General features: G+C 41.5%; 1 protein-coding gene across 1 annotated transcript; it reads right to left on the bottom strand.

Moving 5' to 3' along the window:
* Positions 1-4537: 4537 nt before the first annotated feature.
* On the bottom strand, positions 4538-19801 carry LOC120022411 (EGF-containing fibulin-like extracellular matrix protein 1). Its single transcript, XM_038966299.1, has 8 exons — positions 19780-19801; positions 19093-19368; positions 13490-13606; positions 11939-12058; positions 11609-11728; positions 11130-11253; positions 8276-8468; positions 4538-6207 (listed from the first exon to the last, which is right to left on the bottom strand). Exons 1-8 carry the CDS (start codon positions 19799-19801, stop codon positions 6046-6048), a joined length of 1134 nt encoding a protein of 377 aa, XP_038822227.1. The 3' UTR covers positions 4538-6045.
* Between the last annotated feature and the right edge of the window lie 1724 nt (positions 19802-21525).

The raw sequence follows: 21525 nt of genomic DNA, 5'->3' as shown, positions 1-21525 counted from the left end.
TAAAGGCTAGAGCTGCCGCTTTCAAGGATCAGGACACTAATCCAGACGGTTGAAAACTATTACAGACTACAAAGGGAAACCCAGACGGGAGCTGCCCAGTGATGCGAGCCTACCAGATGACCTAAATGCCTTTTATGCTCGCTTTGCGGCACGCAACACTGAAGCATGCATGAGCTGCACCAGCTGTTCTGGATAACTGTGTGATAACACTCTCGGTAGCCGATGTGAGCAAGACCTTTAAACAGGTCAACATTCACAAAGCCGCGGGGCCAGATGGATTACCAGGGCGTGTACTCAAACCATGCACTGACCAACTGGCAAGTGTCTTCACTGACATTTTCAACCTCTCCCTGACTGAGTATGTAATACCTACATGTTTCAAGCAGACCAACATGCACGTTCGATGTGAGCCTTTTTTCCACAACTTCTGCAGTCTAAGTCTTTGCACCAACACTCCTCTGCTTGGTGACCTGGTTTCCCACAGCGATAGCATGGCTTGCCACCTCCTGCCTTGTTTTTTAACCACGTAGACACCTTATGCACTTTGGTCGATGCACTTAGCTGTTGTGCGTCTTTATTTTCCATTTCCATTGACGTACTCACTTCTATTGCTCTCTGCAATGTTAAGTTACTCTCAGTCAAAAGGCGTTTCTGAATTGCCTCGCTGCGCATGCCACACACTAACCTATCACGTATAGTGTCACTCATTGATCTCCCAAATTCACAGTGTTCAGATAACTGTTTCAATACAGCCACAAACTGTGAGATTGATTCCCCCTCATCTTGATTTCTTGTATGAAACCAGAATCTCTCTGCGATTATCAGTGGTTTGGGAGAATAATGTCCTTTTAAGAGCCACAATTTCATCATATGATTTATCACCTGTTTTTTCAGGCGTTACTAGGCTGCGCAGTAGATTGAATGTTTTTCCCCCCATAACAGTCAAAAATGTTGGCACAACGACTTCTGCTTTAATTGCATTTGCCAACCAACACAAAGTACTCAAAACGTTCTGTGTAAGAACTCCATTGTTCCACAGATTCATCAAATGTTCCTATATTTCCAATCAATGATTTTTCGGTTTATTTTTCTTTCTCACACTTTTCAGACGGTCCCTTACTCCCAGACCCTTTTCTTTCTTTCTTTTAACTCACGCTGACTTCACTTTCTCCCACAGCGAAACTCTTCCTATCCCTCTAGGCTCTCGTTGCCGTGACATCAAAAGCTAGCTAGCATCACTCGACTGGCTAGCTCCACGTGTTGTTTGCGTCTTTCTACGGCGAAAAACAAATAACGACTATAACTCAGACTTTCTGCCAAAGATGATGAGCACAAACGTGATAACGTTTCTTCCTCGTCGCCAGTGTTGTTGTATAGCACAACACTGTATTACTTATACAACTAATATAAGGACAGAACATGAGACGGGAGTAGAAACAAATGCACATTTGTGGCCTGCTGGAGGTCATTTTGCAGGGCGCTGGCAGTGCACCTCCTTGCACAAAGGCGGAGGTAGCGGTCCTGCTGCTGGGTTGTTGCCCTCCTACGGCCTCCTCCACGTCTCCTGATGTACTGGCCTGTCTCCTGGTAGCGCCTGCATGCTCTGGACACTACGCTGACAGACACAGCAAACCTTTTTGCCACAGCTCGCATTGATGTGCCATCCTGGATGAACTGCACTACCTGAGCCACTTGTGTGGGTTGTAGACTCCGTCTCATGCTACCACTAGAGTGAGAGCACCGCCAGCATTCAAAAGTGACCAAAACATCAGCCAGGAAGCATAGGAACTGAGAAGTGGTCTGTGGTCACCACCTGCAGAATCACTCCTTTTTTGGGGGTGTCTTGCTAATTGCCTATAATTTCCACCTTTTGTCTATTCCATTTGCACAACAGCATGTGAAATTTATTGTCAATCAGTGTTGCTTCCTAAGTGGACAGTTTGATTTCACAGAAGTGTGATTGACTTGGAGTTACATTGTGTTGTTTAAGTGTTCCCTTTATTTTTTTGAGCAGTGTATATTTTGATTTGTTTAACACTTTTTTGTTTACTACATGATTCTGTATGTGTCATTTAATAGTTTTGATGACTTCACTATTATTCTACAGTGTAGAAAATAATAAAAAATATTTAAAAAACCTGAATGAGTAGGTGTGTCCAAACTTTTGACTGGTACTGTATATCTATTATTTTGAATGCAAAATTATTTAATATATTGTATATATCAATAAAAACAAAGAAGGCTATTGAAAACATATATATATATTTTACTAGTATAATGTGTGTCCCTCAGGTTTATGTCATTGCGGTTTCCGCCTTGAAAATAACTCATTACGAAGATATTCAAGGACCTTACATATTCTCTCCAGTGGCAAACTGTTATCGGGGGAGGGGTCTATATTAAATACAGTTATTAGCTAATCACACCCTTTTAGTGTGTCATATGTTTGAGGAGTCCATGAATAATGTGGTGTGTCTAAATCCAAAGTGTCACTTAATGTTACTCAATGTAAATTAAGGGAAATAACATTGTGAGCAAAATGATTAATCATATCACTTTAGTAAATTATTTTTGTAAAGGGTTTAGCCTTAGATTTGAGCATTTGAGGCCTCCATTTAATTCGTGTTACTTACTCCTACTGGTGGCACAATGTTATTATAATGGTTAAAAAAAACATTTAAAGTCATTAAGCTACCATATTATTTGATTTAGATTGGGAAGATGTCTCGAAAAACATTTCAATTAAAATATATACACTACCGTTCAAAAGTTTGGGGTCACTTAGAAATGTCCTTGTTTTTGAAGGAAAAGCACATTTTATGTCCATTAAAATAACATAGAATTGATCAGAAATACAGTGTAGACATTGTTAATGTTGTAAATGACTATTGTAGCTGGAAACGGCTGATTTTTAATGGAATATCTACATTTATTATTTTTTAATTTTTAATTTCACTTTAATTTAACCAGGTAGGCCAGTTGAGAACAAGTTCTCATTTACAACGGCGACCTGGCCAAGATAAAGCAAAGCAGTAAGACAAAAACAACAACACAGAGTTACACATGGGATAAACAAACGTACTGTCAATAACACAATAGAAAAATATGTATACAGTGTGTGCAAATTAAGTAAGGAGGTAAGGCAAAAAATAGGCCAATAGTGGCGAATTAATTACAATTTAGCAATTTACACTGGAGTGATATATGTACAGATGAGGATGTGCAAGTAAAAATACTGGTGTGCAAAAGAGCAGAAAAACAAAAATGGGGATGAGGTAGGTAGTTGGTTGGTTGGATGGGCTATATACAAATGGTCTGTGTACAGCTGCAGCGATCGGTAAGCTGCTCTGACAGCTGATGCTTAAAGTTAGTGAGGGAGATATAAGTCTCCAACTTCAGTGATTTTTGCAATTCGTTCCAGTCATTGGTAGCGAAGAACTGGAAGGAAAGGCAGTCAAAGCAGGTGTTGGCTTTGGGGATGACCAGTGAAATATATCTACTGGAGCGCGTGCTATGGGTGGGTATTGCTATGGTGACCAGTGAGCTGAGCCATTTTGAGCCTGTAATCGAACCCACAAATGCTGATGCTCCAGATACTCAACTAGTCTAAAGACGGACAGTTTTATTGCTTCTTTAATCAGGACAACAGTTTTCAGCTGTGCTAGCATAACTGCAAAATGGTTTTCTAATAATCAATTAGCCTTTTAAAATGATAAACTTAGATTAGCTAACACAACGTGCCATTGGAACACAGGAGTGATGATTGCTGATAATGGGCCTCTGTACGCATATGTAGATATTCCTTAAAAAATCTGCAATTTCCAGCTACAATAGTCATTTACAACATTAACAATGTCTACACTGTATTTCTGATCAATTTGATGTTATTTTAGTGGACAAAAAAGTGTTTTTCTTTAAAAAACAAGGACATTTCTAAGTGACCCCAAATTTTTGAACGGTAGTGTATATATATTTGAATCCCAAAATGTCATGCCCAAATACCACCATAATTGAAGAACCATCCTGCCCACACACTTTATTATTGATTCTGCTTAATGTAAAGTGTCTAGTTAGTATGTCATATCTAATATGTGGCATGGGGACTAAAATAATGAAATGTGTTAACTATACTCTAGTCCAAGAGAAAACATGAGAGCAGTTCAGTGGACAAACTGTGGACAGTGCAGATAGAAATGTAATGGAAAATGAAGGCAATTGTATGGCGCACAGATATGGACTATTGTTGTTGTCCATTTGTAATATGACAATAGTAAAACTATCTATTCCTTCAAGTATGCTTACTAGATCTTTATTTTGAATAAATAACAGTACATGACGAAGACAAAGTAAAATGTATCTTAGATTTTTTTTTAAAGAAGTAAATATTCTCAAAAGCTGTGACAAACTTGTGCTTGGTGGAAATATATATAACAATGTTAAGTCGCATGAATGTTTTATACTATATATTAGAGCTACACGTGGACTTCCTTCGTATAAAATAAGACATACATTTATATTGGCAATTTTCAGTCTTTAATTACATTTTATTATCACCCCAATAAATAATTTTCATATTGGAATGTATCCACATTTGTTTCCACATAATATTGTTGCCAGAACTATGTATCTACATGGTAATTATATAGGTATATTATATAGGCAGGTACATTGCAACCACAGTGTTATTTATGGTAGGTCTTCAACTGTTACAACTGTTACCTCTTTAACAGTTTTTATAAACAGACATTTGCTCAAATTGACTGTTAAAACCACAGAGATATGCAATACTGTATTTACACTGTACCTACCAATATATAGTACATACACAGTTGAAACTGCATGTCATTCAAAGTGGGAACCTTTTGATTCAATTGAGCTTCCTTGTTGATTGTCAAGCATGACATTTATTTCAAAAAGTCTCATGGAGTCAAATCCTCTACTAAAAAAACAGAGTTATCTCAAATTGTGATTCAATGACTCCTTATGAAAGGCACTCTGTGTCGAAATGACCTGACTAACTGTTTGTTGCAGATCGTTGACTGGAAATTCTGTGCAGGATCAAGAGGCATTCTGGCACACATACAGACATGTTAAGCAACAATTCCCCTGCCTATATGACCAAACAACACTGCCAATGATTTCCTGAAAATATCACTTTTGCGTCCAAAAGCATTATTGCTTTATTCCCATTGGACAGAGGTTGCCGAGCAACTCTCCGATGAGGGTTGACGTGATCATACATTTCCATTCGTTAAGGATGCCATTGGATTACTACACACTGCAAACTGTTCCATCACAGTCCTCACCAAATCACTATACTTGTAACCCATTAAATCACACTTCACCAATAAGCTTGACTGTTTTAGGTGCCTTTGTCTCTCTTCTAATCTCGGTTAACCCCGAACTAAAATCTCACGTAATTTGGTCAGAAGCTCATAGTCCGTCCAATAAAGATTATCTCTCTTCAAGAAAACTGAAACAGATATGTCTCTTTTCAAAGACAATTGGTATTTATATTGACATCACATTGCATTACTGTACGTTTCTTTTCAACTACGTAAATGAAAAGCTCTCCAAACAAACAAAATCAGTGATGTTAAAGGGGATATGATGTGATTGTGAACCTCACTTGGCAACTATGGTAAAAGATAAAAAGGGCAAGTGTGATTTCAAACACTGGTAATTTCTCTGCAGGATCTTGACATCTTGACTAGACTAATGTTGAGAGATTTCACAACGATTTCAATGTGATGAGAACTCATTCTCCTACTACAGTGCAATACGTACATTTAGCAAAGGATGAGTAAGAAAGAGTTGTGTTCAATTTAAGTCACGTTATGCTCTTACAATGTTATCATTAGCCAGTGATGCATAAAGTGACTATATTGTGGCCTGGCGATTCCACCCTCCTGCTCCTCCAGTATGTGCTCTGTGTGTGTTGGTCTAAGGCCAGTTTTGCTTTTTATCCTCTAATGGATAATATGAGATATGGGGACGGGTAAACTGATTTAAGATCTGTGATTAAGAGCAATTTGTAACTGGAACTTAGAAGGCATAGGGTCCCACGATGATGGTGAGCCGGAGCAGAGAGCTGGAGCGGTAGTTGAGGACATTGTTGTGGGTGACCATCTCCAGGTCGACCACGTGCTCCCGCGGTCCGGTCAGCGGCTTGGTCATCACCAGCATGGCACTGACGTTACTGGAGCGCTGGTAGGTTAAAGGGATTATTTAGGTTAGCATGTTCTGAGGATGCTAACAAGGGTCCTACCACTACCATTATTTTACACTACATGATGTTAATGCTAATGTACAAATCTGGGGTCGCTGACCCTCCAGGTCCACAAACCATGTTTCCATCCAACCATTTTTATGCGAGTAAAGTACCTGTTGGATAAAAAAATGCACAACACGTCTGATGGAAACAGCAACTGTCGATAAACATTCCTAAAATGTTGATAGAACAAAATACGCTAGACCGGGGTGAATCATTTCTGTGGTGAAATAGATAATGCGACAAATGGCAGTGAAACCCCTCTTTTGCACATTTGTCGCAGTAAACTTGCAGTCACAAGACGCTATGTTGTATGGTCCTTCTACTACAACTTGGAAAACCATGGCCAGTTTATTAGGCTGCAGATTAAATAAGTATTGATACATTTTACAGGGTGGTGAAAGTTCAGAGTGATGAGCTTGATGCTCCTTTACTAAAGCTGAAGAACATACGCACATCCAGGTGCTTTCCGCAGGTGCTGGAGTTGTAGGCAAACTCAAGGAAAACAGAAAGGAAAACGCCACAGTTTATTAGGCTACAGGGTTTCCCCCATGTAAAACAGACCGCGAGGACATTTCAACATGTAAATAACATTGGTGGACATGCAGGTAATCAGGCCCTTGATCTTAAATCTTTGTCCTGTGCGGGGGTGGGTAAATGAGTTGCATTTGTACATAAAGCTGCATCAATGTTATTTACATGTTGAAATGTCCCCTTGTGGTCTGTTTTATATAGGGAAAACCCTTAGAAGCCTCCAAGACACGGATCAGTGAGCACCACAGAAATATACGGACAGATGAGACAAAAAATCTGGTTGCTGCTCATTTTGAACAAGCTGGACATCCTATTTGGTTCTCTGAGATACATTGGAATAGAAATGGTCAATATGTCACACAGGGGAGGGGACATTGAGAGGAGTTTGACTTTTATAGATTCAATATGTCTAAATGGTGTGTTTTTTTAATCCTAATTGAATATTTTATGTGTATGCATATTACTGTAAATACTGATCACATTCCCTGTGCATGATCATATTTTGATACATTGAATGTTAATATTGTGAAACTACATTTTTTACCTCCTGTTTCAGGAAGTGATGTCACTGAGTACTGCCCCTATATATATATAGGACCTTCCACCCCTACCTGGGATATTGATGCCTGATGAAGACCTAAGGGTCGAAACATTGTTGTAAATAAATATCACCTGGGAGCATGAGCAGCAGTGTGCAGCGTTTTCCTTTCTGTTTTCCTTGATGCTCCTTTCCAATATATATCGAGGGTCTTCATTTGTATGCTGGTGACATGATGATCGGTGCTTGGCTGCCAATTGACAAATAAAAATGATCTTGCGCTTATCCATAATCTCATCATGTATCCTCTGCACTATGTGCAGTATCTACGAGCTGGCTGTTAATCACAGACTTTTTGTGCCAACACTATCGACAAAGTTAAAAGTGGGATGGAAACACATAGAACTGTTTTTTTATTCTGTCAATTAAAAAGGTACATGACAAAGTACCTTTTTATGTGCACTACGTCATCACGCACAGCTTTTTAGTTGCAAGAAGTCAGTTTGATGGAAACACACCACTGCCGGTAAAATTTGCATAACTTTTGGAGCGAATATTAGAATATTAACTTCAAACCTACCTATAAACTACTTTTTAGATATCCAATAATAATGATGTAAGTGGGAAATGTGTGTGAGCTATCCATTTAAGGGTAAGGGATAGCAATCAGGGGAAGTCAAAAGATTATTTCATTAAAGGGACTGTCCACTCAAAATGCAATCTCACAAGATATTCCCTAAATAGCAAAGGGCAGCCAAAACATCTGAAACCAACACCTACCTCAAATAAGTGTTTAAATGACACAGTAGATGAGAGATCATTCAATTAATTATCATTCACTTAGGTAGAAAAGCAAGTGACAAATGCTGACACCATCTGACATGATGGTAACGTTAATGCCTGGTGAGTGACTGAAACATCTTTGGGCTCACCCTGAGGAAGAACTCCCCACCCTCGTTGCCAGACTTGACCCTGAAGGTGTTGTGCATGTTAGGGTAGACGCTCGTTGCCTGGATCTGGAAGATGTCGGCTGGGACGGAGCGCTCCGACGAGATGCTCATGTACTTGTAGACGATGGACGGCGGCAGGCCTCGGCAAATTGTGAGCGACTGGCAGCTGCAACGCCTACAGACATGCAGAGACAGAGAGAACCATTGGATGTGGTCATGTGAGCAGATACTTTTATACATGTGGCATATATGTGGTTTTAGCTATGTGGTCATTTTAGCAGACACTTTATCAATCTGGTCCTTGTGGTTTTGTCTATAGTATGTGGGTTTTTTAGCTAGCACTTTTATTGATGTGGTCCATGTGGTTTTGTGTAAATGGTCATTTTAGCACTTTAATATATGTGGTTTTAGCTATGAGGTCATTTTAGCTGACACTTTTTCCATGTGGTCCATGCTGTCTGTAACTCCCCACCAATGTGTGTAACTTATGTTGTAGCCTACATACTGACTGAAAAGCGGGAAAAATAACACTACTTACACTGCCTGGCTGCCTCCTGCTTACATTTTAAATGATGTAATCTTAACCTTACAGTTACAACAGACAAATTAGTTTATACATCATGCCGATCATGTCCTCCTAATTTTGGGGAATGTTTTAGAATTAACGGGAAGGTTGAGTGAGGGAGCAGCGGGGGAGTTTTTTGTTGTTGTGTAAAGAAACACATGCGTAAGGTTGTTTAGTGCACGGGCAAAGGTATCCTCAAAATCAAATCAAATGTTATTCATCACATGCTTCGTAAACAACAGGTGTAGACTAGCAGTGAAATAATTCATTCCCAACAATGCAGAGAGAAAGAAAATGTCGAAATAATATAAGTAATAACACGTAATAATAAAAGTAATAATAAACACACAATGACTAAGGATAACTTGGCTATATACATGGGGTACCAGTACCGAGTCGATGTGCAGGGGTACAAGGTAACTGAGGTAGATATGTACATATAACTAGGAATAATGTGACAAGGCAACAGGATAGATAATAAACATTAGCAGCAGAGTACAGTGCCTTCAGAAAGTATTCATACCCATTGACTTGTTCAAAATGTGTTGTTTTACAGCCTGAATTCAAAATGGACTCAATTGATTATTTCCCTCTCACCCACCTACACCCAATACCCCATAATGACAAAGTGAAAACATGTTTTTAGAAATGTTTAAAAATTTATTGAAAATGAAACACAGAAATATCTCATTTACACAAGTATTTACACCCCTGAGTCAATACTTGGTAAAAGCCCCTTTGGCATCGATTACAGCTCTGAGTCTTGCTGGGTAAGTCTCGAAGAGCTTTCCACACTTGGATTCTGCACCATTTGCCCATTATTCTTAAAAAATATATTTTTAAAGCTCTGTCAAATTGATTGTTGATCGTTTCCTAGACAAGCATTTTCAGGTCTTGCCATAGATTTTAAAGTAGAAACTGTTTAAGTCAAAACTGTAAGTCGGCCACTCAGGAACATTCACTGTCTTCTAGGTAAGCAACTTTAGTGAAGATTTGAAGGTGAATTCATCTCCCAGTGTCTGGTGGAAAGCAGACTGAACAAGATTTTCCTCTAAGATTTTGCCTGTGCTTAGCGCCAATCCATTTATTTTTTATCCTGAAACTCCCCAGTCCTTAACGATTACAAACATACCCATAACGTGATGCAGACACCACTATGCTTGAAAATATGGAGAGTGGTACTCAGTAATGTGTTGTATTGGGTATTGGATTTGCCCCAAACATAACACTTTGTATGCATGTTTTGTAATATTTTTTATTCTGTACAGGTTTCCTTCTTTTCACTCTGTGAACTAGGTTATTATTATGGAGTAACTACAATGTTGTTGATCCATCCTCAGTTTTCTACTATCACAGCAATTAAACTCTGCAGCTGTTTTAAAGTCACTATTGGCCTCATGGTAAAATCCCTGAGCGGTTTCCTTCCTCTACGGCAACTGAGTTAGGAAGGACGCCTGTATCTTTGTAGTGACTGGGTGTATTGATACACCATTCAAAGTGTAATTAATAACTTCACCATGCTCAAAGGGACATTCAATGTCGCATTTCTTTTTATTTTACCCATCTACCAATTGGAAAACCTCCCTGGTCTTTGTGGTTGAATCTGTGTTTGAAATGCACTGCTCGACTGAGGGACATTACAGATAATTAATTGTATGTGTGGGATATAGAGACGATGTAGTCATTCAAAAATCATGTTAAACACTATTATTGCATACAGAGTGAGTCCATGCAATGTATTATGTGACTCGCACATTTTTACTCCTGAACATGCAGTATATAGGCTTGCCATAACAATGGCATTGAATACTTATTGACTCAAGACATTTCAGCTTTTTATTTGTAATTAATTTGCAAAAATGTGGAAAAACATAATTCCACTTTGACATTATGGGGTATTGTGTGTAAGTCATTGATCCAAACATCTCAATTTAATCAATTTTAAACTCAGGTTCTAACATAACAAAATGTGGAAAAAGTCAAGGGGTGTGAATACGTTCTGAAGGCACTGTATGTGATGGGTCAAAAAAAGTAGCTATTTGGTTAACAATTTAGCAGTCGTATAGCTTGGGGTAGAAGCTGTTCAGGGTCCTGTTGGTTCCAGACTCCGTTTCCTGTAGTCCACGATCAGCTCTTTTGTCTTGCTGACATTGATTTGAACCTGGGTCTCCTGCACCCCACAAGACTGTGTTAGCCCACTAAGACTTCAGGTCCCAGTCAAGTTTACTCATCATGTGATTATCATCATGCATTTCACCGGACCATACTCACCCCTCTCCTGTCTTCACATAGGGCTCGTGGCAAGGGTTCCTGGGGTAGCAGCGGAAACCACCAAAGTAGTTCCAACACATCTCGTCCTCGCGGCAGTTGTTTCCTGTTTCACACTCATCTATGTCTGTTAATGGAGAGAAAATGTAGTTACTGAGAGAAAATGTAGTCAATGGTCATTTCAATAAGAAAATAACTTTAAAAAGCTTATGAGCTTAGTACAACGGTCTTGTAGTCTTTGTAAACAAGCAATGCGTAGCTTAAAACTACATTTCAAACTATCATGTAGTCATGGACTGTTAGTTAATCAAGTGTCAATACTGACTTTATACCAAGATACAAGTAAAAATCTAGGCCTAAAGCCAATGAGTTATCATTGGGGATTCAGGTTAAAGGTATTACGATTCATTATTATGATGTACGACTTCCTGCTGGTGTAAGAGAGGGCTAGATATTATACTAGTTGAAACAGGCCTATTTACCTTGGCACATTCGGTTGCCTTGGAGCTGGTATCCCTCGGGACAGGTACAGACATACCCTCCGGGCTGATTCACACACTGCCACTGGCACATGTAACTCGAGAAGGCGCATTCATCAATATCTACGAATAGATAAATATTACGCAGTCAACCCTTAAAGGGAGTCTGACAGAAACTTCTCAGGAAAGAAAATATTAGGTGTGAGCGGTGGGGGATTGTAAAATTGTATCAGTATACATTATCATTAAGGTACTGATAAATTAAGGTACTGATAATTATACATTGAGTATAACAAACATTAGGAACACCTTCCTAATATTGAGTTGCAGTACCTTGGCAGGAGGCTTGGTTGGAGGTTAGCTCATAACCCTGCTCACACTGGCAGATGAAGGAGCCCATGATGTTGTAGCACTGGTGTTGACAGGGGTTGCTCCCCTCACACTCGTTCACATCTGCAAGACAAGGAGGGACTAATAAATTAAAGAGAAATTGCCGAAAGGCAGAGCGGAAGTGGAGAAAGTCATCCATTATGATATTCTGAGACAACAACTTGGCATTTACAGTACCAGTCAAAAGTTTCGACATACCTACTCATTCAAGGGTTTTTCTTTATTCTTACTATTTTCTACATTGTAGAATAATAGCTGAGACATCAAAACTATGAAATAACACATATGGAATCATGTAGTAACCCAAAAAATATTAAACAAATCAAAATATTTGTTATATTTGAGAGTCTTCAAAGTAGCCACCCTTTGCTTTGATGACAACTTTGCACACTCTTGGCATTCTCTCAAACAGTTTCACCTGGAATGCTTTTCCAACATTCTTGAAGGAGTTCCCACATATGCTGAGCACTTCTTGGCTGCTTTTCCTTCACTCTGCAGTCCAATCCCAAACCATCTCAATTGGGTTGAGGTCGGGTGATTGTGGAGGCCATTTGATGTTGCACTCCTTCACTCTCCTTCTTGGTCAAATAGCCCTTACACAACCTGGAGATGTGTTGGGTCATTGTCCCCTCGAATAACAAATGATAGTCCCACTAAGTGCAAACCAGATGGGATGGCGTATCGCTGCAGAATGCTGTGGTAGCGATGTTGGTTAAGTGTGCCTTGAATTTTAACTAAATCACTGACAGGGTCACCAGCAAAGCACCCCCACACCATCACACCCCCTCCTTCATGCTTCACAGTGGGAACCACACATGTGGAGATCAACCGTTCACCTACTCTGCGTCTCACAAAGACATGGCGGTTGGGACCAAACATCTCAAATTTGGACTCATTAGACCAAAAGACAGATTTCCACCAGTCTAATGTCCACTACTCATGTTTCTTGGCCCAAGCAAGTCTCTTCTTCTTATTAGTGTCCTTTAGTAGGGATTTCTTTGCAGCAATTCGACCATGAAGGCCTGATTCCCACAGTCTCCTCTGAACAGTTGATGTTGAGATGTGTCTGTTACTTGAACTCCTCTCCTTTTCCAGTTCAAGCACTGGATAGTCAACACTGGATAGTCAACCCCAACATCCAGGAGGCTCTCCAACAGAGTTTCATCCGCCCATCCACTTCCCCTGCGTCGGCAGGCTTCTTCTTCGTGGCCAAGAAGGAGGGAGGTCTATGTCCGTGCAGCGACTACAGAGGTCTCAATTCCATCACCACCAAGTACCGCTACTCTCTCCCGTTGGTGCTGGCTGCCATCGAACAGCTCTGCGAGGCCCGGTTTTATACTAAACTGGACCTTCAGCATGATTTCTGGGCACTATGAGTACTGGATTAATAAATGCTCCGTTGGTGTTCCAGGCATTTGTGAACGAGGTGTTCCAGGACATGTTTGGGCGTCAGGTGGTCGTGTATATCGACAACATCCTGATCTACTCAGCCACCTTGGAGGATCACATCGCCCAAGTCCGGGTAGTGCTGGGACGCCTCCTGGAGAACCACTTGTACGTCAAAGCGGAGAAGTACCAGTTCCATCAGGCCGCTGTCTCCTTCTTCGGATACTGGATCAGCCCACAGGGAGTAGTTATGGATGAAAGGAAGGTTGAGGCAGTCAGGTCATGGCCAGTCCCAACCACCATAAAGGGACTACAATGGTTTTTGGAGTTTCCCAACTTCTACAGTCGCTTCATTAAGAACATCAGCTCCATCGCCTCTCCTCTCCCATCAAGGGTGACCCCCGTAAGTTGGTGTGTAGTCCTGCAGCCGATGAGGTCTTCCGCCTACTGAAGGGGCGTTTCACCTCAGCCCTGTTCCTGAAACACCAGATCATACGCTGCCCTTTGTGGTGGAGGTGGACGTTTCAGAAGTGGGCGTGGGGCTGTCCTGTCACAACGCCAAGGTAACCCACAAAAATTGTATACATGTGCATACTACTAAAAAGAACTTCTCCTGCAGAGAGGAACTATGACATCGGCGACCGGGAGCTCCTGGCAGTGAAGTTGGCACTAGAGTAGAGACACTGGCTGAAGGGCGCCAAGGACCCATTTCTCATCCTCACCGACTGAACCTGCGGCTGAACCTGCGCCAAGCAAGGTGGGCCCTTTTCTTCACCAGTTTCAACTTCACCCTATCATACCGCCCAGGTTTAAAGAACATCAAAGCAGATGCCCTGTCCCGTCTCAACGATTCGGGAGAGGTTCCTGTCCTGAGTGCGCATATCATTCCGCCCTCCCGAATCGTTGTCCCCATGCTTTGACAAGTAGACGTGGACATCCGCCAGGCACTGGAGAGGGAACTCGCGCCTGCTACCTGCCCTCCGGAGCACAGCTACGTTCCCACGGAGGTAAGGGATCGGCTGTTGACCTTGGTATATACATTCCTTGCCGCTGGACACCCAGGTATCACCCGCACCATTCAATCCATCTCCGCTAAGTACTGGAGACCCACCTTGGCGCACGACGACGTCCGCTACATCAACTCCTGCTCCGTATTTTCCCAAACCAAATCTCCCCGGCACGCTCCAGCAGAGAAACTCCTTCCCCTTTCCGTGCCTCAGCAGCCTTGGTCTCATCTGTTCATTGATTTCATCACCGATCTCCCCTCTTCTGATAGTTTCACTACTATTACGGTTGTTGTGGACAGATTCTCTAAGTCCTGTCATTTTATCCCTCTCTCTGGTCTCCCTACTGCTCTCCAGGTCACTGAGGCACTGTTCCAGCAGGTCTTCCGGCAGTATGGCCTTCCAGAGGACATCGTCTCCGACCGTGGTCCCCAATTCACGGGCCGGTTCCTTCCCTGGGCGGAGTACGCCCAGAATTCACTGCGTCACTCCTCCACCGGGCTGACCCCCTTTCAGTGTGTCCTGGGATATCAGCCAGCCCTGGAGAGCCGTAGTGGAACCGAGCCAAACTGAAGCACCTGCGGTGGACAAGTGGTTCAGACGCGCATAGGAGGTTTGGAATGATGCCCACATGAGACTCCAGTGTGCCGTCCGCTGTCAGAAGGAGCAGGCGGACTGCCACCACAGTGAGGCACCCGTGTTCCATCCTGGTAATCGTGTCTGGCTCTCCACCAGGAACCTTCATGCAACAAAAACAGACTTCAGCTGAATTCAACTGATTTGGTTACACCTTCTGTTTGCTTGGTACTATTATTCATTATGATTCAGGGGGCACACCCAGGGGTGGAAATGGGAGGGTGGGGGAGTATCACTCTGGGATTTGTACAACATTATTTCACTCCTTGAATTCAATGTAAAATGCACATTGTTTGCATGTCAAAATTATTTCCCAGTCACCCCCCCTACATGTTTAACCATTTATTTTTGTTATCTAAAAAATAACATGGGCCAAATTTCATGGGAGAAGTTGCTCCAAAACACACTCTGCAGTCCGGACCCCTGATATTCAGTTTCCTGGCTCAACAAAAGCATTTTTCTGAATGTAACACAGACAGTGTTCCCTTGCAATCCAACTCCGGGGTGGTCTCTATATACAAAGCACTAAAAATAGGTTGATTCATATACAGGGAGTTGGAGGTGTTAGATGTGTGGGAGAGAACACCAAGTCTGTACAGAAAGCTCAAAGGCTCAACGCACCGATCCCCTCACACCCTAGCCTGCTCCCAGATATGTTTGTGCTGTATTTATTACCAAATCCTATGGTCATTGACTACACAAACAGGTCTGAGACCAGGCTACTCTTACCCTGCTGATGTAACTCATTTGTTGACGACAGTGACGGACACAATGTGAGAATTGTCATCCTGAAGGCTGGAAGTCTGTGTAAACAAGTTCCCCTTTCAACTACACACACACACACACACACACACACACACACACACACACACACACACACACACACACACACACACACACACACACACACAGACACAGACACAGACACAGACACAGAGGCACACAGGCACCCACTTATACACGCTTCCAGTTAACAAAGCCCAGCTGTCCCTGCTTTTGGCTGGTGGCAGCGGGATTGGGAGGTGAATAGCCCTAATGATCAAAGCTGGCCTCCACTCAGCATGTACAGTATGAGGTGAAAAAGTGACGATACTGTCGCCCTACAACCTTTTTTTCATAGAAATTAATTCAGACCAGTGAAAAGTTGACATGCTGACAGAGGTGAACCAATCCTGAAATCAAACTTGAGTTTTATGTAGCATAATAGTGTAATTAACACACTGTGCCAGAAATAAGAGTGCAAAGAACATGACACCTTCAAATACAGTACTTCTTGCCAGAATTTGCCAAAACTACAATGTTGAAATACTACCGCACTACAGTCTATGCACATATATTCCCCCACCCACCCCCAGCCTCCAAAACGAGCACTTTTCATGCAAAAAGCTTGGTTTACAAAGATCCCTGTGTCTTTGCAAGAACGCTGCGCCAGGCACCCCTATATATTCGGTCAAGGTGTCAGGTTCAAAATGTTTCATTGCAAGGGGACTACTGAGGGAAGCCTCCCCCCCCTTCAAATATGTCAACATCCAGGATGAGAAACTACTGTTTTGAGAAGGGCAACAGCTCTTCCTTTGTGTTCAATGGGCTCTGATAGGGATAAAAGAGGGATGAAATTATGAAAGAGAGTAAACAAGGGAACTAAGCTTCTGAAAGAATATGCCGCAGACCAAATCAAATGTTAAAGACTAAAGCACATAAGTACGCACATGCAGTGATGTCGTGACTACTGTTTTGGTAGACCTATCTATCTGTCCATGTCTGAGGTGGATGAGATGTGCGATGAAAGGATGCACCACCACCAAAGTCCTCTCTGGCTGTAGTCAGTGTCTGCTGATTGTCTCCTCTTTGTAGTGATTCAATAACCAGTTGCTATTGAACCTTACAGTCAATGTATTGAACAATAGAATAATCAGGCTCTGTTCCAATACTTTAGAAATATGTCCTTCCTTCCTTGGGGAGAAATGACAAATCACTAATCTGACTGGGTTGGATTGGATTGATGAAAGCAATAGGGTGGAAACCTTGCCTTCACATGATATTTTCAGTTACAAATCAGTGATTACAGTTCCTAAGGGTTTACCTAGTCCACTTCTAACACAAAAGGGGCTCAAACCTCTCCAGGCATTTGAGCTGTGTAAAATGAAAATGAAGACAAAGTTGAAGAAGAGCTAACTTGTCAAAAATGAACATGCATCTAACATGGTCACAATTGAGTTAGGGATATTGTTACCTAAAGCAATCTTACTGGAAGCAGCCGCTAATTTTTAGGTGACTCTTTTGAAGTGACTCTATTTTTAGACCACTCAGTTTTAGGTGATTTTAAATAGACTCAAATCTATGTTTGTTGCCACCACAGATTATATGCTGAGATCAATTCAAAAGTGTTTATTTACGCCCACATTTCCCAGAAAAGGAATCCCTAGGCTGTGTTCAGTAGGCATGTAGTGGGAAAAAACTTGCGGAAACAGAGTGAAATGGAGAGGAACTATCTGAACTTATCCAATAAGAAACAGTTGTTTTGTTTTCCATTGCAAAATGTTTTGCTACTGTATGACCTAATGAACAAAGCCCTGCTTTGTTCAGCAGTGCAACATAATAATAGCACGGCCTCTGGACCCAATTCCCTCCCTATCCCTTCCTCTTGGCCCTAACCCTTCAATGTTCGCCAATCTGGAAGGTGCAAGCAATTTGATGAAGCAATACCACTACACTGCTTAAACCTTTCCAGATCTGTAAACATTGAAGAATTAAGGCTGGAGTTGAATCCAGCCCTGTGAACTTGTTTTCATGGTCAAGTGCCACGGTCTTATTAGCATTAGTTATCAGAATCGCAGGCAGCATGTGGCAAATGTTTACCAGTTGTAAGAACAAGACACTGCAATAATCTTCCTCGGTTACAGTGTACGTTTTGATTGTGATGACAAACTGGAAAAGTATCAATGCAAATCACTAATGCCATTCTTTTAGGGGATGTAGCATCATTTTTATCTTGTATCTGACACTGTATAACACTGTACGGTGCATATCATAATACCACTAATCTGTCTGCCTTTAGTTTGTGAATCACTCCAACTTCAGGACAGTCCCTCTGATGAAAGAAACATTATGATTAAATGAGAAAAAAATATGTTTCAGGAATGTGTTGTTGGCGATCATCTCCTTCCTTCCCTGAGCTCAGCTTGGCTGTAACCCCATGCTGATTGAATGGTTTATGTAACAGCAATTGTTTCCCTCTACCGCCAGGATTTGGCATGTTGCAACTTGACTAAAATCTTGCGCAGTTTGCCAACAGGAGATTGGAGGACGCACCCACACACGCACACACACACACACACACACACACACACACACACACACACACACACACACACACACACACACACACACACACACACACACACACACACACAAATTATGACATTCTTTAATGACGGCTGCAAATCCATCATCCAAAGAAAGAGAGCAAAGGGGTAAATGGAAGTTAAGTGGTTCCCCACTTTACAGATCAAATACAATGCATCTTCATAACCTGCAGATAGCGCATAAACTGTTCAAACGGTTCAATTAATTGCATTTTCACTAGAACTGTTTTCATACAAAGTGCTCTAAACTTGAAAAGGGACTGCAATCATTTTGAATGAATTCCAATTGGAATGAATCCTGAATGTGACTGAATGACAATCTGAGATGACTATCTTTTGCCTCAATATCGGTTCATAAACTAGCATCGGTAGTATTCCAGAAGGAAATCTGCCTGCTGGTATTGCTCATTTAAACTAGGGCCCCTGCGATGCTGAGTTTGTACTGTAGCCTTAGTACTGAGTTTGTATAACTGCACTGCACTACAGTCCGCTTATAACTGTTTGGCAGATCCATTCCTATATACTTCAAATTACATCAGTCAGGGACTGATGGGATCTTTGTATGTAGGATTAAAATTATGCTGGACACTTCCATAACGAATCAGGGTACTTGTCCAATTAGAAACACTCATTTTCAACATTTTACTATAGTGTGCCCTAATCCTAATAAACACGCCCCAGTTAAGTTGCATGGGCTTACTCTTACCACGGCAGTAGTTGAGCTCGTCCACCACGAACCCTGCGGCACACTGCATGGTGCCCTGGCTTTGGAAAGAGCTCTGGATGACCCGTTGGATAGGCAAAGCAGGAGCGGGTGCCAGAGGAGGCTGTTCCTCCACCAGAGGGGCCACGGTGGGCTCGTCGTCACCATTACTAACGATGATCTGGGCATTCTGGGGCAGGCAGAAGTAGCCTCCGAAATGATTGATGCACCTCATGCCGCCCTTGCAGGCGTCGGGCACCGTGGTACACTCGTTGATGTCTGAAAAAGAGAGTACAGCGGTCAGAGACAGACCTGGGTTCATAGAGTAAGCCACGGTTTGTTTTCTTTCAACTACTTAAGCTATGCTTGATTGAGCTTGCCTGGCGCAATGAAACCAGGGGAATAGCCCCACAAGTGCAAATCCCATCCACCTGTCACTCCAGGTTGGAAAAAAACAAATGTATTTCAACACAGGTCTGGTCAGTGTAACACCACCAAGTCAGCATGGGTATACCAGGAAAACCACCACTTCCACCATCAATATGCTTGGTATACACATACTGTATCAGTGTCTGCTAGAACTGATCGTATCTCTTCCACAGTGCTATTCAATTCCTCTACTAATCAATCTATTCATTAAGTCAGAAACGTACAAGGACATTGGACAAAGTGTTGATAAGCACCTCTTACCTTTGCATTCTTGTCGTTCCATGTCAAATGTATAGCCATCTGTACACTGTGAACAGAAATAAGAGAGGATAAGTATCTGGTACTCAATTGATTGGTTTGTTGATTGATTGAGGGATTGATTAATCGATCGATTAATTGATCTACAAAATACGTATCACATATCTCTGAAGCTTTACAGTCTACATCTCATTAAAGATGTAGTCTTACCCTCCTTTGTTATGCCACTTTGAGCCTGTATATTAGGAAATCAGACAGACAGCAATTAAGGAGTCAGCCTGGAGAACACCTGTGTCTCCTTAATTCACCCAAAACAATGTGCTTAGTCTGTTGCCATCCAGGGAGGAATGTCTGCTCGCCTCGCTCTCGTCATGGAACTTGCCACTGTGTGTGCACAGGCATGTGTTGTCTCCAGTCTCCATGAGTCCAGACTCATGTTATTACCTCCATAATTCATCAGCTCCAACAACAACAATTCGACTAGTCATTTGTCGAGAAGGAGACATCCTCCACTGGAGACATGCCAATGCTATCCCATCCCATCAATGTCTATTCCAAACCTTCAGGTCATTTTCATGAACGTTCACTTGGTACATGAATCAGGGTTGGGGTCAACTCAAAATTAACATTTTACTTAATGAAATACAAATTGTCCAAATGTTTACAATGACAATTTTTCCATTTTTGAATTCAATTTCAATTCACTTCCTGAATTAAAACATTTAATTGACCCCATCCTTGACATGAATTAAATCCCACTTTAAAAAGCTTATATTGTCCTTCAATATTGGCTTTTGCTTGTGCTGCCGCTTACAAACATAAGTTTGTGGCAAATTTGCTGCAAATAAATGTTGCCAGAAGTTTGCAAATGTTTGCCACTAGTGGTGAATCTGCAGCAAACCTTAGGCAACAATAATATGTAATGCCACTAGTGGCAAACAGTTTACCAGAAGTAGTTCCAATACCAGTAAGCATTGATGACCAGTCAATGGGAGAAGAAAAATCTATTGGAAGTGATCTACCTACCGAAGTTGTACAGTGAGTGTCTAACTTATTTCACATTCTAATAAACTTAAAAATCGTATTAGCTAATTGATGCCTGTTTAGCAGTGTCATGTTTTATGGGATAGAGTGAAACACATTTTGTTGCAACCTGTCGGCGCCACTGGCTGGCTCAGTGCTATCATATTTTTGCACAATTAATGTGATAGCTAGCTAACTAACTAATGATTTACCTAAACACTTAACGTTATATTTTTAGGTAAAGACTTGCTGTCTTGTAATAACAAATGTCAATATGCTAGCGTCACTGTTCAGTACCATGTTAGCTAGCATAACAGCTAAGTTAAAGGAGCAACAAAAAATATGAGCTGACTTGACATCAGAGCAAAACTTCATTTCGGAGGCCTCGACACCCTGGAAAGATGTTTGTGGCGCATTCACTAATAACGCTTTTTGGTGATAAATGAGTGTAACGTAATCTTCAAGCTTGATAAGGTAAGCAAATGCATACATGTATTATCCTCATAAATGTAGCCTGCTATAGTTATTCTTTGCAAAAAATGTATATTTCATTGCTCTTTAAACTGCTAGCTCATCTTGATCGTGTTGTTCCTTCTCTCGTTCTTTCTAGAAGCAAACAGTTACCAAGCAAAAACACAGATTGATTAGTTTGAATCAAATGTGTTGCCGCTTGGCTGAAGAAATATCTCATATACTGTGGCTCTCTAGGAACAGTTGGCCACACAT

The sequence above is a fragment of the Salvelinus namaycush genome, chromosome 2 (genome assembly GCF_016432855.1).
Source record: "Salvelinus namaycush isolate Seneca chromosome 2, SaNama_1.0, whole genome shotgun sequence".
Taxonomy (NCBI): Eukaryota; Metazoa; Chordata; class Actinopteri; order Salmoniformes; family Salmonidae; genus Salvelinus; species Salvelinus namaycush.
Note: the sequence above shows the minus strand (reverse complement) of the source record. Positions and strands in the feature narration are given on the sequence as shown.

Excerpts from the sequence above, each read along its gene's own strand:
- LOC120022411 (XM_038966299.1), bottom strand. The coding sequence starts at position 19,801 with ATGGAACGACAAGAATGCAAAG. Across the intron at positions 11,254-11,608 it reads AGGCAACCGAATGTGCCAAG|ACATAGATGAGTGTGAAACA; the intron begins GTAAATAGGCCT and ends CTCCATTAACAG. Across the intron at positions 8,469-11,129 it reads TATGTGAAGACAGGAGAGGG|GCGTTGCAGCTGCCAGTCGC; the intron begins GTGAGTATGGTC and ends GCATGTCTGTAG.